The following is a 24,873-nucleotide window of genomic DNA, read 5'->3' as shown; positions in this document are numbered from 1 at the left end:
GTGGACTCTTCAAAACATTAATATATTCCATTGTTGGAGATCATTATCCTTTTGATTCAATTCATTTGAGTAGATTTGTATAGATTATGTATCATGAAAATAAGAAGCTCTACAGAAAAAACACGTCTCAAGTGTGGGAGAGTTACGTTGGTCTCTCAACTTCATTATTACAAAATAAATGGACCCATGTTAACCCTCTCTTCTTTATATTTCCTCTAATGATCAAGAAGAATATTTAAGAAACTTTTGTATAATATTCAATAAAGTCCATCCATCCCATTTGATAAAACGTTTACTTATAATCCAAGAAACGTATTTGTAAAATAAAATAAAACGTTTTCATCTTCACATGTGCCTTCTTCTGGTGTAACAACGTTGTAGCTTCACTTCTTCAATCGGAATCGGCATCTCCGGGAAGTTACACGGCACAACCGTCCCCGGCTGCTTCTCCGGCAACAGCTGACACGGCTCCGGAGTCACACCACTTGTATAACCAGAAACATCAGTACAATTCCAAAGCACTTTCTTAGGTTTCTTCGAAAGCGTGATCGTCACGTTAGAGATACATATCCCAGTAAACTCATCTCCCGTTATTCCAGCCAACTGAGCCGGCATGGTCACGTTCTCTGCGACCATGTCTTGGTAGTTAATGTTCTGAATAACCGGTAACGCTTTCGGATCATAATGCTCGTCTGGATGCGAACCGTAACTCCCGGTCATCCAAAAGACATACTTCATTGTCTTCATCGTCATGCCTCGTACGTACACATCCTTCACGTACCCTCCACGTCCAACCGCTGTTTTAATCCTGCATGTTTTGATTCCGGTTTAATCAAACCGAACCAAACTAAACAGGTTTGTTTTTTTTGGTTACATACCTGATTCCAGACTCAGAGTTAATGGCCACGATGTCTTCAGCTCGAACATCCTCAATGCCACCGGACATCTCGCTACCTAGTGCGATCACAGCACTGTCAGGTGAGATGCATGTGAGCCGTCGGATCAAGAGCTGTTTCGTGGGCATGCCGTAGTTGATTCCGTACTGATCCCATCCACTCTTCACGGCGATACAATCGTCTCCGGAGACAATGTAGCAATCTTCGATCCTCGTGTTCGTGCAAGAATCTAAAAATAAACCGGATTGAGTTTCAGCCAGATTATACTAAACCGGTTATCGGAATGATTTTTGTACCTGGGTTAATCCCGTCGGTGTTTGGTACGGTGACCGGTGCTAATATTGTCAAACCTTGGATAACAATGTTGCTGCACATGTTTAAATAAGATAAACAAAACCGGTTTAGAATTTGGTAACCGAGTTGTTAAACCGGGTGAGTTTTTTACCTGCTGTAAACCGGGTGGATATGCCAAGAAGGAGAATTCAAGAAGGTGAGATTGGAGATTTGGATTCCGTTAGAATGCATAATCTCAATCAAATAAGGTCTTGTGTATTTTAGTTCTCCTCTCTTGAATTTTCCCCACCATGGCTCTCCTTGTCCATCAATAGTCCCATTCTCACCTTTCAAAATAAAGCTCAATTTGAATTGCGAAAATTTCAGTATTTCTGTTAATTTGGCACTAATTGAACTACTAACCGGTGATAACCACATCGGTTAAGTTTGAACCGAAAAGTAGACTGATGAATCTTCCACCATCTGTGTCTCTCCCTCGTCCGTATGAAGGCAATGGCTCTATCACTTCATAATCACTTTCTTCCTACAAATAACGTTAGGATAAACAATTTTTATAATTAGCTTAGAACTAGGCAAACTTTATTATTAGACACTAGACATGAACTATTAACTATATTCGACTTTATTTTTCTTAGTTTTTTTTTTATAAAAAATGAAAAACTAATACTAAGTAACATAACTAATATCTTAATATTGCATTTACTAAATCTATAATTTTACAACTAGGGTCAGAAAGTTTTTACATGATTATTTTTTCAAAAGGGTCTCATATGGTGGAAATGATAAAGCTATTATTTTAGACCAAGGCCCAAAAGTAGCTTGTGGCTGTTGGCTGAGAGATGGAATTGAAATGTACGGGTGAGAGATCATCCTAACAATGGTCGCAGACTCTTAAAACGATCCCCACTAACTTTAGGTTCTTTGCCTATTTTGTCGTCTTTGATTAACTCTCCTCTACTTTTAGAGTAAACGCATTTTAAACCTAATCAATAGTTTGCTTTTAGTAGAAAGTTTACAGAAGCAAAAAAGTAACGAATGGTCATTAATCTTATAGGTCAACTAAAGTTTAATGACTATTAAACTTTTAGCAAAAAAAAAAAAAAAATTAATGACTATTCATTACTTTGTTGCTTTTGTTAATGACTATTCGTTACTTTTTTGCTTTTGTAAACTTTAGTCAACTAATCAATAGTTTGCTTTTGTTTATTACAATTTCAATATGTGCTACTTTTAAAGTTTTAATAATTCACCAGGAAACAAAAACATAAATTGAATGGCCCAACCATATATCATCAGAAGCTGGCCAACAATCTCACGTGTATATATGAATGCAACAGCAACAAATTTACAACAGGAAAGATAAATATTCATCAATGACATTTGTGGAGTTTTGTGTCACGGGGAATATTCCTAGTTAATTATATAATTCTATAATAGTTAATATGATGGAGGGGAAAAAAAAGCTTACTTGGGAGGCGAGGAGAACAGCATCACGGTGGAGGAAAAGCGTGAAATGGCTGGTGAGGTTAAAACTTCCGGTAAGCCACCGTCCAGCGAGAACAAATAACAATGAGCCACCGTAGTCTGCGAAGCGGCTAAGCTGCGACACTGCGTCGCGAAACGCCGCCGTGTTTGAGGTCACACCGTCTCCTACGGCGCCGAACTCGTCAAGAGACGCTGAATAAGCTCTACAAGATAAGGCTGAGTACTCAAACTCTTCTCCGCGACGGTGACCGTGGTGGCGTCGGTGGCGATGAGTATGGGAATCGGTGGCTCTGAGGCTATGTTCGGCATCAGTGGCTCCGGTTAAGCCACCATAGTGGCTGAGAAGGAGGAGTAGAAGGAAACCGACGGTGGGGAGAAAGGTTCGCATGGCAGTTTTCTAGGATAGGAGAAATGAAATTGGATTATTATTATCTGTTGAATGAATGGAAGAGTTATATTTATAAGTGACCGGTCCGGACCCCAACATTAATAATTTAAATTTCGTACAGCATAAACTTTTCAAAAGTTATACGTTATATATATTTTAAAAAATGTTATATATATATATATATATATATATTTTAAAGAATGTTTTACAATCATATATTTAATTATTAATATACTAATAGACTTTTAATTTAAGTAAAATAGTTTTTAATCGAAACTAACTTGGATACAATTATCTCCTGCAAGGAGACGTTAACCGAACCACCATTAGACCTTTTATGATGGGTAAAAAATTAATTGAATGAGCAATCACTAACTTTCCTTAACTTTGAATTGAAACAATTGTGGACTTTATACTTTTGTAGACCAAATTATGGAAGTTAGTGGTTGCATCTTCAAATTTTTTTTACCAAATCTTGAATAGAAATGTGTTAAATACATGTTTGGATAAAAGCATGCTATTTTATGGAAAATTCAATATTATATCCGAAATTGGCATCTTAAAAAATTATACATTGCTAGCCTACAAGAAAAAAACGCTTTGCAATGATATTGTTAAGGGGTATAAGTTAAAACCTTTTTGGTGTTAAGTCTGCTAGATTTAAGAAAATTAACAATTTTAATATCATGTCCAAAAAGGTTTTGTGAAGTGTAGGTTTTTTTTTACGTAAAAAGGCCATTCTAGTGAAGTGTTGGTTATCTTTATGTTTACGACGCTTTTTATTATATTTGTGCCATTAGATTAATGATAAATTAAAATTTTTAGGAGGATGTTTTCACAATACAGAAAAAAAAACTTATCTCCACCATAATGGGTTGTGAGATGGTTACTAATACATTTTCTCATTTTGCAAAAAATTGCAAAAAATTCAGCTAGTTTTTAATTTATATGGGACCTAACGATTTATTATTTTCTAAATAAATTTAATAATATTCATATCAGATATAATTTGGTAAAATAAATATGTTTCTATAGATTTACTATCAAAATTTATATGATTCAGTATTTAATTTAATAGTATTTAAAATTATAATTTTCGCAATGAGCAGAGATATAAATCTGATGTCATATAATACCTCAAATCAACACCTCGAAATTCCGCTGAGAAAGTATATGCTTTTAGTAAGCAGTTAGAAGTAGACGAAAAACTGATCTAAAAAAATACTGGATAAATATAGGTGATATCAGTTTTTTTTTTTTAACAACTACATTGTTCGGCATGAATAGGGTATAAGTAATAAGACTTATGAGGTGTTATTGGTTTCTATATTTTGATTGATTTAGAAATCTATGTAGTATTTATAAATCCAAGTAAAATATGCAAATCCGGAGGTTTTCCTCGGATTTGAGTTTTTGTATTTTTTAACAAAAAAATCCAAACAAATCCAAACAAATCAATTCAAATCCATTATAAAATCAAATATATTAGTAAATCCGTACGATTGAATAGCACTTGATTTGATATAGAATTTATGAATCATTAAACCAATAACACGTGATTTTAATACGGATTTAAAAATCGTAAAACCAATAACACTAAATTTAGTTCGGATTTTCAAATCCATTAAAATACAACCAATAACTCCTACTTAAGATATCCGGAAATAACAATAAGTAGTCGTTCATATTTCTAATTTTCTGAAATGTGGTGAATGAAGATAGTGGGATGCTACGTTGATCTTTAAGTGCATTAAAGTTATCACAAAGAATAATGCATTTCATTTAACAATCAATCAATTATTAATATTACGAATACAGGCGGCTGCCAATATCGACGCAAAGTTAAAAGAAAGTAAAAGTGTACCCATATAGTATACAATATGTGTGTATGTGTATTGGACTAGCAACTATATAAACATAGCACATAATGCATACCTGCTACGCCACTTCGATTATTTCCTTACTTTACTACGACGCATGCATTAGTTTTTTCCTTGCTTTTCTGAAAATAATCGATCTACCGTTTTTTGATCAAAAAAAAGTCGATCTACCGTTTTTGTTTAATGACAAAAAGTGTGTTTAATATATTATATGGGTAATGTAGAAAAAGAATATTTATATTATACTAAACCTTTTGATACTACAGTGAAACCTCTATAAATTAATAATGTTGAGACTACATCAAAACTATAATTTTTTTTATTAATTTATAGATATATTAATTTATTGATATACTAATTAAACTAAAAACTCAATTTGGGACTATAAAATTATATTATTTTATAGAGATTTTTAGTGTATATTAATTTATAGAGTATTAATTTAAAGAGGTTATAGTGTATATCAATAAAAAAAAGAAATTTCCTAGGATAAACCTAAAAAGGTTTTTGTCACAGTATAAACCTAAAAAATAAAAATGACCAAAATAGACTTAAATATTTTATCAAAAGAAGTAAATATACACTTATATCCCTAAAGTTAATTAATCTAGACATCATGGTTTAGAGTTAATGAGTGAAGTTTAAGGTTTACGGTTTAAGGTTTAGGGTTTAGGGTTTAAAGTTGAGGAGTGGAGTTTTGGGGAAAAATGTCAAATTTTAAAAACTAAAAAAAAATTCAAAAAAAATGTTATTTTGGTCATTTTAGTTTTTGGGGTCTATTTTTATGACAAAAACTTAAAAATGTATATCTGAGAGAATTTCCGATAAAAAAAATACGTAAATAATTGCTGAAAAATTACCCAAATGCAATGGTTGTAGATAACCTATACCATAAAAACTCAGAGTCTCACTGCACATGTAAACCTTACCAAAATAGAGCTAAATTATTTATCTCTTTGAATAATTATAATTTATAATCGTTTTAGTAATTTACCTAATCATCCTAATGTCCAATATTGTTTGTTTGCCAAACTCTCTAACGGTTTGAAATATCTTATTAAGAACATGCACATGGGTCTATATGAATATTTGTGTGTAGTATTATTCACTATAAATTAAAGGTGATAAGTATTGGTTGTTGAGACTTTCCTAGTTACGCCTTTGTGGTCAAAATCTCTAACAACCCGGTATCCCTCCAAGCTCCAGTCTACATATAAAAAAACTGTCGAAACTTCAAAGTCAAAAAGAACACCAAACTAAACCTACTAGTTGACTTAATTTAGCCTAATTAATCTAAATGGCTCTAGTAAAAACAGTAGCAAAAACAGACGCGAGAGGGAACACTTAACGGAAAGAAAAATACATACTGCAAATGACAGTATATAATGTATTGTCTATCATAAACTGTAACATTACCAAGTGTGAATATAGTGTATCATTGGTTCTAATAATCCGACTTCATATACACTTTCTGCCTTAAAATGATTATATGTTAGGCTGTGCCGTTGTGGATGTCTATCATATATCATCTAACATATATATAATCTTATATATGAACCTGAGCACCCAAAATGTTTTATCACGTGAGAAGATCTTAATTTTTTTTTTTTTTGAAGATCTTAAATTTTTGTGTTTACCCTAAATAAAAAAGCTATAATCAGATTGAGATGGATGAATTTGATATATGAGAAACTTCAATTTTATAATTGGAACGAAGTATATCGGAAAAGGGACTCTTTAAGTGATTCTGATTAATTATGTGATGAACTTTTATGTCGGCTTGCACGCCACGAATACTCTGCCCATTATCCACGAGATAGATCAGCAATAGCATGAACCCATGATGTATATCCAAAGGTATTATACTATTTTTGATAAAAGAATATTCAAAGCAAATATCATCATGTTTCATCTTTACTTTTTCTATAATGTATAATTCACGGCTACGCAATTTGATTGACATTTTCAACATTTCGAAGAGAATTTACGTTTTCTTTTTGTAGGTTTGATTATTCGTTTTTTATATCAGCTATATGTGCATATAAATTATATAAATACATTTGGAAACATATTGTACGGTTGTACCAGTATAACGGAATAATGTAACATAACCTTTTACAGATAAAGAATCTTGTAGTCCTTTCTGAAAATGTATAATTTTGTTTAACGAAAGTGGGGTTGGTATAATAAAACTGGGAGAAACTGAAAAAGGAAATACACAAGTCACGGGAAAGTTTGAAGCAACCGACTAAGCATTTTAATCGATAGTGGTTGGAGTGCACGAGAGATAAAGATAGATCATTATTCCAATACTGAATTTAATAATTAAAGAAAACAAATTGTCAGTTTTCTATACACAATATGCCAAATTTAGCTAGTCACATGTTTTCCTTATTAGTCGTAACAACAAGTAACTTACTTCTCTAAATAGAAAAAGAGGAAATCGGTTAATCTTATTATTAGTCTGTAGATGACGATACTTTATATAGGAATACAAAGTTAGGGTTTAGAACCTTCTATAACATGGGTTTATGGGTCTATGATGGACATCCACATTAATATTCATAACACTTACAAGTTTAAAACCTTTAAAATTCTTTAATGTTTTGCATTGGAAAGTATAATATCGAAGTTTCGGAAAACGAATTCTCATCTAAAGTGTCAAAATTGCAATATAGAAAGTTAGTGGTAGAGTTTAATACCAGTACATGCTGGCTCCATGCAGTGCCTGCCCTGGTGGGTAGCACTCCAAGCGTACCAGTTTCCAACTCACCAAACATATTTGAATAAATTAGTTAAAAAAACTATTGTTATATTATTTTAACTACAAATGTATTTTCTGAAAATGGCTAAATTTTTTAAATTGCTTGTGGTCTCTGCCATGTCATGACCGGCACTACTTCGAAGCTCACTTGGGATGAAGAGTAAACCCTCTCTCTCTTTTTTTTTTTTTTTGATAACCGAGTATCCTGGCTCCACCATGGTGGTCCAGACTAGAGACCGAAGCCAGCAAGGACGCTACCAGGGCGTCACCATGTGGCTCACCGCGAACGGTTTTCGATCTCGGGCGCTAGGATTCCGCATGTGAATTCCCCAGTGGCCGGGTTAACCCAGGTGGCGGAACTCACAGCCGTGAGCCCTTTACCACCTGAGCTAGAAGCCCCGGTTCTCTCTCTTTTTTTTTTCTAAAACACCTCTAAAGAGTAAATACTCAAAGGGTATTATTGACCCGATTGTAACTTGGTGGTGCCTAGAGGCTGAGGGGCCTGAGTGTCTGAACATTTCGATTTCAAAAATAAACTAAGATAGTCTCCACTCTTTGAAATCACGTGATTATTTTGGTTGAGAAATTTATTAATGTGTATGTTTGTTTGTACGCTAATATGTTTAGATGCATTCATTAATTTTCTGTTTGTTTCGAGATTTTATTTTTTGTTTGCAGTTTGGTTCCGGTTGAGTTGTAATTTTTGGTTTTTAGTTCAAGAAATGTAAGAATCGTTCGGTTATTTATGAATTTAGATTTGATTTGGATTTAGTTATTTTGATTTTTGGATTGGTTCAAATAACAATGTTAGAAATTCGATTAAAATTTTGAGTTTAATTAGCACATGTGGATCTGAATAGAGATATGAAAATTTTGAAAGTAATCAAAAGAAAAGTATTGCCTCTTGTTTTCACATTACCATGATTTAAATTTTCTCTAGTATGTATTTATGCAATATGAACTGTCATTTATTTTCTGAAATAGTAAGCCTTAAACTTTACTATAACAGATACTCTTGAGTAAACTCAGATGTTGATCATCACATCTCAGTTCTGTTGTTTACAGCAACTATTATTTATTTAGTTAAAGGCTTGCCCGAACCAACAATTATAACGTTAGGCCACACTGATTAGATTCAAACCCAGTATATACCATGTCCAATTGGGGCCCATCAGTTTAGCTAGTCCGTTGAAAAAACATATTCACTTATTTTCTTTATCAATAAAAACATATAAGGAAACATCTTGAATATCTGATGGCAATTCGTCATTTTTAATCCACTACTTTTAATTTTCAGATAGCATTAGCGGCTTTATAAGATTAGTACCCTATTTATCTTCTGTATATTATTTGAAAAGGGAGAGACAGAAATTGTATATTATTTGAAAAGTGACAGAGATAGAAATTTGATGATGTATCTGAAGCTAATGCTCAATAAATTCGGCCTAATTGTTTAAAAGCTAGATCACTTTGCGTTGTTTGAGGATTAATTTTCCGAGTAAAATCATAGGCAAACGATTCTATGATAAGTAGAAAAGGCTATTGGCCTACAATCAGGTCGAAATCTTCACATAAAAGGTAATTTCATGTTGATGTCTTGTGAAACACGGTAACATAGAAACGTTAAATGGTTCTAAAACCTTAATCATATATGTTTCTCTTGCCCGTAGAGAGTCAATGGTGGTTCTAGTGCTGCCTTGAATGTAACAATCGAGGAAGTTTTCAACTCCCGAACAAAACCAAATCACGTACCGTTGCAACTGCCCTGCACTCCATTTTTCAGTTTTGTTTAGGACTTAATGATGATCATTATCACAGTGAGTTATGTATCCTGGTTTGATTGTGGAAGAGCAAGAGTTCATAGACAAGAGCCATATGCTGATGCACTGTTGAGAAATGATACTTCTCTGTGTTGTGATTCTTTTGGCATTACAGATTAGTGGCTGTTATTATCTTTCTTCACTGAAGGAAATATATATACCAAGTAAGAACAAAGTCCAAAACAAACAAAGAAAAGGGTTGACATCAATCAAGAGACCCCGCTGCAACTGACCATAATAACTAGCGACGCACAATCAGCATCAAAAAGACTTCTGAGCCACTCCTGATAACTTCTAGCAACATAAGACTGAATGGATCCTTCTTTGTTACACTTTCTGCGATAAAAAAGCAACAAACTAAACTTGATTGACTAGATGTGTAAGCAAAGTTCTGTGCAGATGACAATGAGCTTAATGTGTTTCACAATGGGCTTGGCCAAATTTTATTTGGGGTTTTACTACAGTGTTTTCAAGATAAAATAGCAAGCAATAATTTAGTAGGGAGCAATTTTATAAACCAAATTAAAGGGAACATAAAGTATGACATCCCTCTGCCATAGCCCTAATGCTGGGACCAATAATTACAGAGAATAGAGCAGGTGCATAGACACCTTTTTATTATTCTTTTCTTAATTCTATTTTTAAGAATAATTTAATAAGAATACGACAATAATGTTAGCAATCAAGAATCCAAAGAAGAATGTAATGGGGTAAACTAAAATACCACTTGTTGACCTCTTAGTTCTTAATTACCGAATCCAAAACAAAATGCTCCTTCCATATCACTTTGATGTTTAAAGAAAAAAAAATTGTTTCAAAATAATTGATGTTCTCACTATTCTAGATAAAATTTAATAATTTTTAGATTTTGTGACCAATTACCAAATACTACTTTTTTTTTATTGGTTAAACTAGTTTTATTTAATGATATTTTAATGTAACGAATGTAAATTTTATAGAATTTTGTATTTTTTTAATCCATGTGCAAAAAACCTTAAAACCCACTTGATACAGAGGGAGTATAAATAAAGAGTTCCATCGTTTTCTTACGAATTGTTGCCTAGTTAGTTATGGAAAAAGTTTGAAATTCGATACGTTTTCTTATCTAATCATATTCATCTGAAAGTCAACAAAAGAAGGAAATAAATTCTACCAGATCAATCTACACTTTAATATCATGTATTAGCAAACGCCAAATATCAGGAGAGTAGTAGTTACAATTATCTATCATCTACACTACCAAGAGTATAAACAATCATTACTAAAATTTCATAATTTGTTACTTTTTAATCCGAATATAGAAATTTTGTTTGCACTTTTATGAAATTAGAGAGTTTGTTCGCAAATTTGATAGTTAGCATAATGGATATTAAATGTTTCTGAAATTAGAAATTTTTCATTAGTTAATTTATGATTAGATAAATGGTTAATGATGTTTTTACCAAAAAAAATGATGGTTTTGTTACTCTCCTTTTTTCTGATAAATGTCATTTTATCATTTTTGCTATGTATAAAGCAGTGTTCTAACACGCGCTAGGCGTTCATTACTAAATGACTGTGTAGCGCTTAGCCTTATACACGGACGTCTAAACAGGTATATACGGATATATAATTTTACACGAAATATAAGTATAAGATTAATATATATATATATATATTATTTTTGAAAAAAACTGAACATAAATATATTTTAAATCCAATTTTATGTATAAATATATAGTTTAACATACATAATAGTTTTAAATTATAAAAATTAAAGCCATTTTAAATATATTAAGATGAGAAATTAAAAATTATTTTGCAACAATTATACTAATATCTACAATCATATAAATACATAAAATAAGTAAAAGTAATATAAATGATAACATTAATAAAATATAATAATAATATTAATAGTTTATTTTTTTGAATATTAATGCTTAAAATCAGCCTAAGCGTCTACATAGACCGTATAATGTCCGCGTCAACGCTATTATTCGCCAGAGTTATATAAATCCGCATAAAACACTGTATGACATGAAAACAGTACGGTCGGTTACCGTATAGCGCCTAAACGCCGCATAGACGGATGCCTAGATCGTATTTTAGAACACTTGTATAAAATAATTTAAGAATTTCAATACAACTTTGAACTTAATATTAATTATAAATGTATTGATTTACAAATATTTTTATTTATCTCAAATACTAATGGTTGAATATATGTAAGTAATAAAAATATAAATGCATTTTAGTTACTTTTAATGTGTTTGAAAAGTGTCAAAATAATGATTTTTTTTTTTTCAAAATGAATAGAATATAAAAATTAATTATTTTTAATCCGTGTGTATAAACGACATTGATTAAAAAACAGAGGGAGTACATGATACCAATGTGTTTACCTCCCGAAGTTAGCATTATGAATGCATTTAAACCATCAAATGGGAGATTAATGCTCTGCATAGACGGCATATTAATCAAAAAGCAACATTAAATGGAGCTTATCAACGGGAATAAAACTGTTTAAGTTTTGGTGCCAATGTATGACGCCCCCAGGTGATTGTTAGGCTATTCAAAATATTTAGATTTAACACTTTTGTAATTTCTATGATATAAAGGTGTATATATCATATTATTATATATACTGTGCAATCTATTAATTTCTGTCAGTGATGCATATATTCATAATTTCCAGACCTAATTATACTGCGTGCAAATAATATAAAATTGAAAATCTTTTAATTTACTGAAATACGATAATACATACTCCACTGCTCTGATCATTAATGCATTATAACATTGAATTTTTATATATGAATATGTGATATCAATATTTAGATTGTCGTGTCATATTTAAATCAAACACTCATAATTATTCAATGATAAATCCGAATCTATGTTGATGATAGTAAAATATCTCTAATAATATTACATATATGAAATATGTATATATATATATATATATATATATATACACCTACACGTGGAGTGACTCAAACCTAACAAATATCATATTTTAATTTTTTAACTAGATCTCGATTGGTGCAACCGTACAGATTTTTGTTTTCATTTATTTTTATATAAATATTTTATTTTCAACTATAAATTGGTATATATTATAATATATATGTGTTTATCAATTTTTAAAACATAATAAGTTTACGGTTTGCTTCAAACTTTCACATGTATTTTTATATTTTTCTATATATATATATTTTCGGATTATTATTTTATTATTAAAATCATAACTATATATATAAATATTATTAAAATATTATTTTATTGTCATAGTCAAAGATATTGTAACATTTCACAAATTTAGATAGTTTTTAAAAAATTAAACTTTTCACTTCATAAATTTATATTATCGAGTAAATAATTAAACATTTAGTTTTTGTTTAATTTTTAAAATAAACTATATAGTTTAAAATTTGTTTTCATTGGTTTAAGGTAGTAAATATTAATCATTGTTAGATAATATGATTTTTGTTATTTAAAAAAATTATTATAATTTTAAAAGTTAACATCGACAAATATTTAAATATTTAACATATGGAGGTATAGTATTACAACATTAAATTATATCTATTTAATTTATACTATCTATAAATCTAATAGATGATTAAATATTAAATGTAACATGACTTTATAGAAATAGATTCATTAAGTCAATTTTTTAAAAAAACACACATGAACTAATGTTATGATTTTGTTTTAATATATAAGATATTGATATCAGCCAAGAGCGCTGACCAATAAATAATCAGTAAACTTACATGTTTAACAATGATTGAAGAATGATAATTTTTCAGTTAACAGGGTTAACTAAAACTATGTCAAGCGAAAACAAACGATTAAGCCAATGTAAATTCTTTAGCCACACCCTTTGCTGAAAAAACGAGACAGCAGTACGACGCAGCTTGGGCTGTTAGGAGCAAAAGCGACACGTAGATAGTTTTCTCAATGACCGACGTGATTTTAACGAAAGCTTTCTACGATAAGGACATAAACCCTTTTTGTTTTGTTACAAAAAAAAAAAAAAAATCCTTTTTGTTTCGTGATAACACCAAAAAATTATTATTATATTATTATCAAACAACAAATCTTCCATTAAATTTTGTTTTAAAAAAAACAAAGACAACAACCCCATTTATTTATTTAAATAATATTATCTCCTCCTTTTTATGTTCTTTTAATTTATTTTTGCGTTTATGGAGTTTCAAGTAGAAGAGAGGATTGCGTTCTCTCTCACCATTTAATCCGTCTTTCCATATCTCTCTTCTCTCTCTCTTTTCCTTTTTGCTCACTCTCTTCCCCCCCCTCGATTTCTCAGGACATCCATCACCAATCTCACTCACACTAATCTTTCTCTTTTACGAAAACAAAGATCCAATCTTTTCGGTTCGTTCTCTCCTCTGGGGGTACGAATCAAGAAGCTCGAAAGAGGGAGGATGAAAGGTAACCAGAAAGACTCCTCGGAGAAACCCGGAACGTTGTCGGTGGTAACCCGACCCGGTCCTAAACTAATGGTCTGGCTCATCTGCTTCATCGCTTTCACTTACATTATCTACATGCTCAAGCTCGTCTCCACCTCACGCTCCTGCGACGATTCCATCACCTTCACCACCCTCTCCGCCAACCTCTCCTCCTCCTCCTCCTCCTCTTCTGCACTACCTTCACGTCAGCGCGAGTCGGAGGAAGAAGAGAAGGTAGAAGACGAGCCGACCGATCTCAGCCACGTGGTGTTCGGGATCGCCGCGTCGGCTAAGCTGTGGAAACAGAGGAAAGAGTATATCAAGATCTGGTACAAACCCAAACACATGCGCGGCTACGTCTGGTTAGACAAAGAGGTGAAGAAGAACAACACTAGCAACGACGACGACGAGGATCTACTTCCGCCGGTGAGAATCTCCGGCGGGACAGCTTCGTTCCCTTACACGAACAAGCAAGGGCAACGCTCGGCGCTGCGGATCTCGAGGATCGTGTCGGAGATGCTGCGTCTGGGTCCGAAAAACGTGAGGTGGTTCGTGATGGGTGACGACGACACTGTTTTCGTCACGGATAATCTCATTAGGGTGCTGAGGAAGTACGACCACGAGCAGATGTATTACATCGGGAGCTTGTCGGAATCTCATCTGCAGAACATATTTTTCTCTTACGGGATGGCTTACGGCGGAGGAGGGTTCGCTATTAGCTACCCTTTGGCTAAGGCTTTGAGCAAGATGCAGGATCGGTGTATACAGAGGTATCCTGCGTTGTATGGCTCAGACGATCGCATGCAAGCTTGTATGGCTGAGCTCGGTGTTCCGCTTACTAAAGAACTCGGCTTTCACCAGGTAAGACAAGTTTTGTTGGAAATTTCAGTTTGGTTTTGGCAAGTTTCGGTAGTAGACTAGTATTAGCTGGTGTTGGGTCACTGCCAAGTATGGTGAATTTGTCTTTTAAGGGTTGAGTGGATGATTGTTGAGTCCTAATGTTGAAACCATAAGCGATATTTAATGATTTAGTGGCAAAGTTGGTGTTTTTAGTGATATTGTGACATGGGTCTTGAAGGTAATGATGGCAATTGAAATGGGTTTCAATCAAGTAGTTAGCTTTTCAGCAAAGTTCAAACTTTTTAAGAGTTTTGTCGGAAAGAGTTTCAAAAGACTAGTTTTAGGGGCACTTGTTTTAGGAGTATAATGTTTCTTGTAATAAAGAATCTCTCATGCTGGTTTAGTAGTGATATCAGTTTCGTTTCTTTGTTCTGTTTGTGCTTCAATATTGTTTTGGCAATTTTTCCGTGTTTTGGCAATTTTTCCGTGGTTTGGTACCGACAAAGCGGCGCGTGAGGAGCTCAATGCCTTGTCCATTTACTTTAGTTAGATGGTTGAATACAGGTGTAAGAGTGGGACCCGCTTTTCTGTTCTTCACACTTGAATGATTTGTTGATGTCATTATTTCCTACGCGCACATATGACGTGTGAAACTCACGCTCCTTGTAACATCTTAAGTTTGTGTTGTTCGGTTTCAGTACGACGTATACGGGAGCCTCTTCGGTCTCCTGGCCGCACACCCAGTAACACCGTTCGTCTCAGTGCACCACCTCGACGTCGTGGAGCCGATCTTCCCAAACATGACCCGAGTCCGTGCCCTCAAGAAGCTAACTGTACCGATGAAGCTCGACTCAGCCGGGCTTCTCCAGCAGTCTATATGCTACGACAAGCACAAGAGCTGGACCGTCTCGGTCTCGTGGGGCTACGCGGTCCAAATATTCCGAGGAATATTTTCTCCAAGGGAAATGGAAATGCCTACTAGAACGTTCTTGAATTGGTACAAAAGAGCGGACTACACCGCCTACGCATTCAACACCAGGCCGGTTAGTCGGCAACCGTGCCAAAAACCGTTTGTGTATTACATGTCGACCACGAAGTTCGACAAGCAGCTGAACACGACGGTTAGCGAATACACGCGGCACCGTGTTTCGCATCCGTCTTGTAAGTGGAAGATGGCGAACCCAGCTGAGATTAACACCATCGTCGTTTACAAGAAACCTGATCCGCATCTGTGGGAACGGGTAAGTAACGTAATGTTATTTTTTTAGCATGTGGTTATAACGTGCATAATGTTGTGGACTTACATGGTGCATGTGTTTTGTACAGTCACCGAGGAGGAACTGTTGCAGAGTGTTACAAACGAAGAGGAATAATACGTTATGGATCAATGTTGGTGTATGTAGAGATGGTGAAGTCACTGAAGTAAAATAACTTACTCTTATATAGTTTTTTTTGTATTGATTTAATTTTTGAATGAGAAGAAAAATTAGTTTTTAGGTTGCTTTACTCCCTCGTAATTTCTTGCCACGTTATTTAAAATTGTATTCATTGAGATCCCACTGGTTCAATTCAACATTGTTCCAAACACAACATATCAATATTTAGTAAATATTTTTTTATTACAACTAGATTTTAGTGAAATAGACGTGTATATATTTGGATTCTGTACTTTCCAAAAAAATAATTCAAATGAAAAGAAAAAAATTCATCAGATGTCTCAGATAACAACAAGATGATTTGAAGTAAAAGTCTTACACACCAAACAATGACCTCAAAACACTTTGACCAGCACACAGAACATATCAACGCCGTGAAAGTGAACGCAAAAGAAAGATGAAATAAAAATCTTCCAACCAGGCAGAGAGTGATTACTTTGGGTAACCTTGAGGTGGATAAGCCGGACCAGGAGGGTACTGAGGATAAGCTGGAGGGTTTTGAGGATAGCCTGGAGGAGGGTGTTGTGGGTAACCTTGTGGAGGATAACCGATAGCGGGTGGAGCGGCTTGATCAATCCGTGACATTACCTGAGGGGGAGGCACAGCCATTGGTTGTGGACCGAACTTACCATCTCTCTTGTCCATTTCCACCTTGTGTTGTGTCTACATAAGCATAACAACATTTTATAAAGAAAACTGTGATATTAGTTTTTGAGTAGGGTTTAGGTTGATATCATCACTTTACCTGCATACAAGCGCAAACCCTGGGAATGGAGCAAAAACATGATCATCAGGGACGGACAAGATGTTTAAGAGAGAATGAAAATGAGAGTACAGATAAGGAAGTTGCTTACGTGCAGTACACCATGTCAGATAAACAAGAGAGCAGCTGGGAAGCTTCTGAAAGCTCATCAATGCCGACGATACATGCAACTATGGAGAATATGCAAGCCACTTGGCTGAGGCAAACCATAAAACCCTACAACAGCCAAGGAGACAGCATAGATCACAACACTTGTTTCTCATGTTTCATAGTTTCTGCTAATTAATTGCTTGTGAGTCTTAATGAGGATTGCTACTTACAATGATGCAGTTGTCACATTGTGTGGTCTGAATTTGGAACTCATCTTGGAGAAGGAAACGAGTCGATGCCACAGAGGTTCCAAAGCAGCAAAAGACCTACAAATCATTTTGCTAGTTAGGAATATCTAACAACTCATGGAGTGGCATCATAAGCCCATATAACTTAGGCATGAGATTATATATGCTTATGTTATTATATTCAGATGCTGTAATGAAACATTCTATAACAAAACTTCATCCAAAGATAAAAAGCTCTGAAAACAAAGATCCTCACCTCAGTGGCAAGACAAAGTTGAGGACATTTGGCTTCTCCACACCTGCCACTACACGGCATGTAACCAGCGCAGCATATGTACCTGTGAGGTAAAAGAAGGATCGTTTTAAACCAAGAAAATCAAACCAAACCGGAATGGATCTATCGGAATGTGTGGAATACCTAGACATGTCATTGTAAAGCGCACGCTTGCGAAGCAAGTATGATGCACAAGGGGCACTGCCAAGTCAGATACAAAATCAGACAAGGGTCAAAGTTTTATTACATTGATCCAAAAGTCTCATATTTAAGCAGAAACTTACCACCACAATGCAAAGCAGCAATCTGCGAACAACAACAAGACATAAAAGGATTGATCAATACCCAAACCCGATCAAACAGAGGAGAGAAGAGAGAGTTAGAGAAGTTACAGGGAGTATCGCCCTGGATGGTGTGAGTGAGATCAGTGTGCCATACGTTACGGAAGTTCTGGCGTTCCTGCATCTTCTCCGTGTCGAACTTCGGCGCCATTTTCGCACGGATCTCTGATTCGATGACGACCAAAGCGAGTCAATGTATGGATAAAGAAAGAAAGAGACTCACGGAGATGAGGATCGGATACTCAGAGAATAGTCTTGAGAGAGTCTGCTCAAAACTATTCTCACGAACGTGTTTCTCACTTAATCGTCAACTTGTTTAAAAAACGACAGTAGACCTTCGTTACGCCCATTCTTCTTCTCCCCTTGATGGGTAACTGACGTTGACTAGTCCAAGTTACGAGGCGTTTCAATAAAATATCAATAGTACAAGGACCTAACTGAAATTAACTTTAATTTGTAAACCCGACCTTTTGTTAATCCAATCCATATTAAACCAAACCGGTTTCGATTTTGTAGACCGGAATGCCCAGATCTACCAGCAACTAATGGGTAGTTGATTGATTTGTTTGTGCAGTTTCACTCATCGTCTCGGAGAAGAAGAAGAAGAAAGGGAGAAATGAGCGGGCATGATTCCAAATACTTCTCGACGACGAAGAAGGGAGAGATCCCTGAGCTCAAGGAAGAGCTCAATTCACAGTACAAGGTTCTTCTCTCCTCCTCCTGATTCATTCATTCTTTTACGGATCTGTGATCCGCCATTTCGCACGATTGTCATCTCTCTCCTCAGTGATTCGTTTTAGATTTTAGCAATTGATTTCCGGTAGATCTACATGATCCTGGATTCGATCTGATCGGTACATTCTCGTTGCTATTTAGTCGAATTTGGTTTTTGGTATATTACATCTCGATAAGAGTGATGTACGCTATGGATAATGTGTTCAATGCTTGATTTGAAGATATATATGTATATAAATGGAAGCAATTGATATGGCTAGCATAAGTTTACTGTTTATGCAAATGGTGTTGATTCAAGATGGCGGCGGCATGCGTTTCTCGTTTTGATTAGGTCTCTTTTCTTCTTCTTCTTTTGTGTTCCTAGGATAAGAGGAAAGATGCTGTTAAGAAGGTTATTGCGGCAATGACTGTTGGAAAGGATGTTTCATCTCTTTTCACTGATGTACTCAATTGCATGCAAACGGAGAATCTGGAGCTCAAGAAGCTCGTTTACTTGTATCTCATTAACTACGCCAAAAGCCAGCCTGATCTTGCTATCCTCGCTGTTAATACTTTTGTTAAGGTAACACTCTCCCTCCAGCTATATTCTCACAGTCTTCTCATTTTTAAACTTCCGCTTTGTATTCATTCGGCAGGATTCACAAGATCCAAATCCGTTGATCCGTGCTTTGGCTGTGCGGACAATGGGCTGCATTCGTGTTGATAAGATCACAGAATACTTGTGCGATCCTCTTCAGAAATGCTTAAAGGTTGAGTTTTTTTAATCCTACCTTGCCACTGGAACTTGTATCAACAGCTTAACGAGTTTTTTTTTATAATCTAGACTGATGAAATATTATGTTTTTCCTGGGCTTTTGCAATCTTGTTTTTTTTTTCAGGATGATGATCCATATGTCCGCAAGACAGCAGCTGTTTGCGTTGCCAAGCTGTTTGACATAAATGCTGAGTTAGTCGAGGATAGGGGTTTCCTTGAAGCCTTGAAGGATTTAATATCAGACAATAATCCAATGGTTGTAGCAAATGCTGTAGCAGCCCTTGCAGAGATACAAGACAAGAGTGCTAGTCCCATCTTTGAAATTAATAGTGTTACCCTCACCAAGCTCCTTACAGCTTTGAACGAATGTACTGAGTAAGTCTTTCCTGATTTTGGTATCCTACTTTCACTCAGACTCTTTGAACGAATGTAATAACACCTTACCTGTTCTTCACAGGTGGGGTCAAGTTTTTATATTGGATTCACTGTCAAGGTATAAAGCAGCTGATCCTCGTGAAGCTGAAAATATTGTTGAGAGAGTCACTCCAAGGTTACAACATGCCAACTGTGCTGTCGTGCTATCAGCCGTTAAGGTGATACTTCAAAAAACAAATTATTTCCTTGAACTGTCATCTGTCAGTAAACTTGTTTGTAATGTGTCAACCATATGCCTTTGCGTGGTTTTCTAATTCTATTCCTCTGCGAGCTTTTGTAGATGATCCTTCAGCAGATGGAGCTAATTACTAGTACAGATGTGATTCGAAATCTTTGTAAGAAGATGGCTCCTCCCCTAGTTACATTGCTTTCTGCAGAACCTGAGATCCAATATGTTGCACTTCGTAACATTAACCTTATTGTCCAAAAGAGGCCCACTATTCTTGCCCATGAAATCAAGGTAGTTTAGTCCTATCTCGTAGACTCCCGGAATAAGCAATTGCAGTACTGCTATATTTATTGATATTACGTTTTTCTTTTAGGTGTTCTTCTGTAAGTATAATGATCCGATTTATGTCAAGATGGAGAAGTTGGAGATTATGATAAAACTTGCTTCTGACAGAAACATAGACCAGGTAGTCATTATACACTTTATTATCTGTTGTTTGACTTTTTTTTTTGTTTTGCTGCGGATCATGATGGTTTATGGAGCATGCTGATGTAGGTTCTTCTGGAGTTCAAAGAGTATGCCACTGAGGTAGATGTTGATTTTGTTCGGAAGGCTGTTCGTGCAATAGGCAGATGTGCCATCAAACTGGAAAGAGCAGCAGAACGGTGCATCAGTGTTTTACTTGAGCTGATCAAGATCAAAGTAAACTACGTTGTCCAGGAGGCTATTATAGTCATCAAAGATATCTTTAGACGATATCCAAACACGTAAGTTGATTTATTTCAACTTTCTTTGTTTTGGCATATTAAAGTGCTCTAACGCTTTTTAATGTTGGCGATATCATTCAAAACAATGTACAGGTATGAGTCCATAATTGCAACACTCTGTGAGAGTCTAGACACATTGGATGAACCAGAAGCGAAGGTAATAAAATTTGTTTATTTGCTGGTGTAAAATAGCTGGAAGCTTCCCCATGCGAAATAAATCTCAGATCAGTGAAACTCATACTCTTGCATATGTTGGCATCTTCAAAGGCATCTATGATTTGGATCATTGGTGAATATGCTGAGAGAATCGACAATGCTGACGAACTACTTGAAAGCTTCCTGGAGAATTTCCCTGAAGAACCAGCACAGGTCCAGCTGCAGCTTCTTACAGCGACAGTCAAACTATTTCTGAAGAAGCCAACTGAAGGCCCACAACAAATGATTCAGGTCCTGGCATGATCATTATATGATGCCCACCTTTTGCTCTCCTAATCAATTCAAGCACATGTATATGACGACAGGCCTTTCTTTTTGCCATGTTTCAAATTCTCAGGTTGTCTTGAATAATGCTACTGTGGAGACAGATAATCCTGATCTCAGGGATCGTGCATACATCTACTGGCGTCTTCTATCTACTGATCCCGAGGTATTATTCCTTTGATATGTTAATACCATTCAACTAGTTCAACTACAGTGGACACTGAGCTACAATCATCTGTTTTACCTACAATCATGTGCGCTCTTCTTTTGACTAGGCGGCGAAGGATGTTGTTTTAGCTGAAAAGCCTGTGATTACTGACGACTCAAATCAACTTGAGCCGTCACTCCTGGATGAGCTGCTCGCAAATATTTCAACCTTGTCATCTGTGTATCACAAGCCGCCAGAGGCTTTTGTAACCCGCTTGAAACCCACAGTTCAGAAAACTGAAGATGAGGACTATGTGGAAGGGGGCGAAACAGAGACATCTGGTAATCCGGTTGATGGTGCAGCTCCTGTAGCGGCTGCTCCCGCTCCTGTGCCTGATCTCCTGGGTGACCTAATGGGGACAGATGATGCTGCAATTGTCCCAGTAGATGATTACACAACTCCGTCAGGGTGAGTATGGCTTGAATGATGAAAGTTTTCTATTTCAGTGAAAGTCTCTATAGTCTCTATAGGCCACACTGGGGATTGTGCAGTGGACTGGTTATACTCACTTCTATTTATTTAGATCGCCTTGTCATATATGTTTACTCATCAGATCACCTAAAATTGATTGCAGTCCTCCACTGCCTGTTGTCCTGCCAGCATCAAGCGGTCAAGGTCTGCAGATTAGCGCTCAATTAACCCGACAAGATGGTCAAGTGTTCTACAGTATGCTCCTCGAGAACAACTCGCAGTCGGTTCTTGATGGCTTCATGATTCAGTTCAACAAAAACTCATTCGGCCTTGCAGCTGCAGGACCTCTTCAGGTAACAGTCGTTGAATAGGCTATTACACATCCACGCTTATATTATCCTTGATTCATGAAACTGATGTCTGGGTTTTGTACTATATTAGGTTCAACCTCTGCAACCCGGAGAATCTGCCAGGACAATGTTGCCTATGGTATTGTCCCAGAACATGTCTGATGGCCCCACCAACTCTCTTTTGCAAGTTGCCGTCAAAAACAATCAGCCGCCTGTCAAGTACTTCACAGATAAGATTGTACTTCACGCTCTTTTCTCAGAAGATGGTAGGATGGAACGCGGAACCTTCCTCGAGGTAAGTAAAACACCTTATATATGATAAACAGTGCATCAACAATACCACTTCAGCATGTTGTTAGTGATCATAACAATATATGACATACTGTTGTGTTGGATAATTGCTTACTATTGTTATGAAACATTGCTTTGTGATATAGACGTGGAGGTCGTTGCCGGATTCAAACGAGGTCCAGAAGGATTTCCCTGGGATAACTATCACGAGCATTGACTCAACGCTCGACTTGCTAGCCGCGTCAAACATGTTCTTCATAGCAAAGCGCAAAAACGGAAGCCAAGACGTGCTGTATCTATCAGCCAGAGTCCCACAAGGCGTACCATTCTTGATCGAACTAACGGCCATGGTGGGCCAACCTGGTCTCAAATGTGCGGTCAAGACTCCAACCCCTGAGATCGCTCCTCTCTTCTTTGAATCCCTTGAAATGCTCTTCAAGCCTTGATTGTGGTGATGCTTACAATGTTTCAAAAGGTAATAACCATATTATGTTAGCAAGTGATGTTTTTTTTCCCGTTGCTTGGTATCTATTTGATCACTTTGTTTCTAATTTTTGTGTTTGGACCCCACTCGAAATTTGCGTATTATGTGCTGAAGGTTTTGATTCACTTTTGTGAGATGACTTTTATTATGAGTATTATTATTTAATGACCGACATGAAATCACCTTGAAGATATTCACAGTGGTTTAACAAAAATCTGTATGAATTCCCCAATTCATATAAAATCAGTTTAAACTCATTAAAATCCAAATCAGTTTAAACTTTATTGAATACTAGGGAGCCGACGTTGTTTTCTCTTTTCAATTCGATTAGTTTCATTTTTCATTTGTTAGTTGTTAGTCCAATCGATATTAAATTATTAGTTGTTGACAATTAAGAATTGAGAGTCGTGGCCTAATAATAAATTTTATGAGCTCATGTTAGGAGATCTCAGGTTTGGAGTCCTTTGCTTTTGACGCCATGTCAATGTATTTTTGAGTCCTACTGTGTGAAAATGTAAATAGTTTTTACTAATGGGGACGATGCATTTTATTGGTTTACGGTTCATATGTATAGAAGATTTGATTTTATTTTTTGAATTTTTTGGGTTTATCCTAAACGGAAAGTTAATGGTAGGAGTTAGTACATGAGAGAGTAATAATTAATTTCAAATGTAGAGCAAACAGCAGATTAAAGTTTTTTAAATATTCATGATAGAAGAAGCGTTAATTCAGCTGTCTTTAAAAACTAAAGTAAACAATGACAATTTTTTTATTATGAGCAATGTAATTAACATTTCCTTTGCAACACTTACTATTATCGGAGCTTTGCCCGTGTCTGTTGGTCACTTCTCCGGCATACTACAGTAGATTTCTTATAACTAAGAAAAGGACTGAATAGTGACATGACATAATGTGACGAAAACCATACCTAAACCATAGATTTTTTATTCGATAGGTTCTTTGCTTTCTCTAGTAGCATTCATTCCAATCTCTGGATTATCTACATCACCTAAACCCCTAGGTGTTTCCCTAGTCATATATCCTTACCTCACAATAATCTCAGTTGCTCCCACTACACAGTTGTGGAAGAGATATCTTATGTAGTTTCTTTTGTTCTTACATCGTAAGCAACATGCATTCCCATGTTTAGAATGAGCCACATGTGAGACAATGCGGGTCAGGATCATGAGGCCAACCATATCTCTACCATTCTGCACAAAAGCACATTAAAATATTACGTTCAACAGATGCTTAAATAATAACTCAATTGATAGCATTTCCTGCGGGGAGTGCATAAGAAACAAAACTGGAATAATTAATGCTTGTTTATCGTGAATTTTACCATTAGACTGGTGGTACTAACAGTAGCTATAGACTCGCTAACAAAAGAATCCATAGCCCCCAAAGGGATTCAACATGTGTATAGCAAAATCAATGAAGATCACGGCACTCCCAAATTAAGAAGCATTATAAAAATATTTGGATTAAGGGAACATAAGGACTCACAGATTTGTACAACCAAGGATTGCAATCCATCCCTAATGGAAGTGGCGACAATCCGTCATGCCTCTATTTCAGAGGTCTCCATCTTTGCATCACCTCTACTATAATCTAACTACCTATCTCTCAAAATTTCTAAACATCAGTCTCATATTCCGATCAAATCGAGCCATAAATTTCCTGATCGAGAAACTACAAATTACTCAACACAATATCGTATCTAAAGGTAAATGGAAATAACTGTACCTAGCTCTGGACAACACTTGGCTATAGCTTCAGAGAGTATCCTCCACTTTTTTTTTTTATATCATGC

General features: G+C 35.5%; 4 protein-coding genes across 4 annotated transcripts; 2 read left to right on the top strand and 2 right to left on the bottom strand.

The window, feature by feature from the left end:
- Positions 1 to 166: 166 nt before the first annotated feature.
- LOC106301455 (probable polygalacturonase) lies at positions 167 to 3,114 on the bottom strand. The gene is made up of 6 exons (XM_013737856.1): positions 2,659 to 3,114; positions 1,593 to 1,713; positions 1,342 to 1,516; positions 1,193 to 1,263; positions 879 to 1,125; positions 167 to 808 (listed from the first exon to the last, which is right to left on the bottom strand). The coding sequence occupies exons 1-6, from the start codon at positions 3,061 to 3,063 to the stop codon at positions 346 to 348; spliced, it is 1,482 nt and encodes a 493-aa protein (XP_013593310.1). The 5' UTR covers positions 3,064 to 3,114; the 3' UTR covers positions 167 to 345.
- A 10,565-nt stretch (positions 3,115 to 13,679) lies between these two features.
- Positions 13,680 to 16,330, top strand: LOC106306683. Its single transcript, XM_013743392.1, has 3 exons — positions 13,680 to 14,845; positions 15,523 to 16,065; positions 16,151 to 16,330. The coding sequence occupies exons 1-3, from the start codon at positions 13,961 to 13,963 to the stop codon at positions 16,253 to 16,255; spliced, it is 1,533 nt and encodes a 510-aa protein (XP_013598846.1). The 5' UTR covers positions 13,680 to 13,960; the 3' UTR covers positions 16,256 to 16,330.
- Positions 16,331 to 16,540: 210 nt separating this feature from the next.
- On the bottom strand, positions 16,541 to 18,280 carry LOC106306684. The gene is made up of 8 exons (XM_013743393.1): positions 18,028 to 18,280; positions 17,920 to 17,941; positions 17,780 to 17,836; positions 17,618 to 17,699; positions 17,344 to 17,439; positions 17,115 to 17,239; positions 17,006 to 17,024; positions 16,541 to 16,923 (listed from the first exon to the last, which is right to left on the bottom strand). Exons 1-8 carry the CDS (start codon positions 18,125 to 18,127, stop codon positions 16,693 to 16,695), a joined length of 732 nt encoding a protein of 243 aa, XP_013598847.1. The 5' UTR covers positions 18,128 to 18,280; the 3' UTR covers positions 16,541 to 16,692.
- A 231-nt stretch (positions 18,281 to 18,511) lies between these two features.
- Positions 18,512 to 23,251, top strand: LOC106306414 (beta-adaptin-like protein C). The gene is made up of 15 exons (XM_013743027.1): positions 18,512 to 18,679; positions 19,076 to 19,273; positions 19,347 to 19,460; positions 19,590 to 19,840; positions 19,923 to 20,058; positions 20,181 to 20,360; positions 20,443 to 20,535; positions 20,625 to 20,836; positions 20,930 to 20,993; positions 21,104 to 21,283; positions 21,390 to 21,482; positions 21,592 to 21,932; positions 22,099 to 22,288; positions 22,377 to 22,580; positions 22,723 to 23,251. Exons 1-15 carry the CDS (start codon positions 18,593 to 18,595, stop codon positions 23,020 to 23,022), a joined length of 2,643 nt encoding a protein of 880 aa, XP_013598481.1. The 5' UTR covers positions 18,512 to 18,592; the 3' UTR covers positions 23,023 to 23,251.
- The last annotated feature ends 1,622 nt before the right edge of the window (positions 23,252 to 24,873 follow it).

Source organism: Brassica oleracea, chromosome C7 (genome assembly GCF_000695525.1).
Source record: "Brassica oleracea var. oleracea cultivar TO1000 chromosome C7, BOL, whole genome shotgun sequence".
Lineage (NCBI taxonomy): Eukaryota > Viridiplantae > Streptophyta > Magnoliopsida > Brassicales > Brassicaceae > Brassica > Brassica oleracea.
Note: the sequence above shows the minus strand (reverse complement) of the source record. Positions and strands in the feature narration are given on the sequence as shown.

Excerpts from the sequence above, each read along its gene's own strand:
- LOC106301455 (XM_013737856.1), bottom strand. The coding sequence starts at position 3,063 with ATGCGAACCTTTCTCCCCACCGTCGGTTTCCTTCTACTCCTCCTTCTC. Across the intron at positions 1,517-1,592 it reads AACCGATGTGGTTATCACCG|GTGAGAATGGGACTATTGAT; the intron begins GTTAGTAGTTCA and ends TTATTTTGAAAG. Across the intron at positions 1,126-1,192 it reads CACCGACGGGATTAACCCAG|ATTCTTGCACGAACACGAGG; the intron begins GTACAAAAATCA and ends GTTTATTTTTAG.
- LOC106306683 (XM_013743392.1), top strand. The coding sequence starts at position 13,961 with ATGAAAGGTAACCAGAAAGACTCCTCGGAGAAACCCGGAACGTTGTCG. Across the intron at positions 14,846-15,522 it reads AAGAACTCGGCTTTCACCAG|TACGACGTATACGGGAGCCT; the intron begins GTAAGACAAGTT and ends GTTCGGTTTCAG. Across the intron at positions 16,066-16,150 it reads ATCCGCATCTGTGGGAACGG|TCACCGAGGAGGAACTGTTG; the intron begins GTAAGTAACGTA and ends TGTTTTGTACAG.
- LOC106306684 (XM_013743393.1), bottom strand. The coding sequence starts at position 18,127 with ATGGCGCCGAAGTTCGACACGGAGAAGATGCAGGAACGCCAGAACTTC. Across the intron at positions 17,942-18,027 it reads CATCCAGGGCGATACTCCCT|ATTGCTGCTTTGCATTGTGG; the intron begins GTAACTTCTCTA and ends TGTTGTTCGCAG. Across the intron at positions 17,700-17,779 it reads CTTTACAATGACATGTCTAG|GTACATATGCTGCGCTGGTT; the intron begins GTATTCCACACA and ends TTTACCTCACAG.
- LOC106306414 (XM_013743027.1), top strand. The coding sequence starts at position 18,593 with ATGAGCGGGCATGATTCCAAATACTTCTCGACGACGAAGAAGGGAGAG. Across the intron at positions 20,837-20,929 it reads TTTAGACGATATCCAAACAC|GTATGAGTCCATAATTGCAA; the intron begins GTAAGTTGATTT and ends AACAATGTACAG. Across the intron at positions 21,284-21,389 it reads GCCCACAACAAATGATTCAG|GTTGTCTTGAATAATGCTAC; the intron begins GTCCTGGCATGA and ends TCAAATTCTCAG.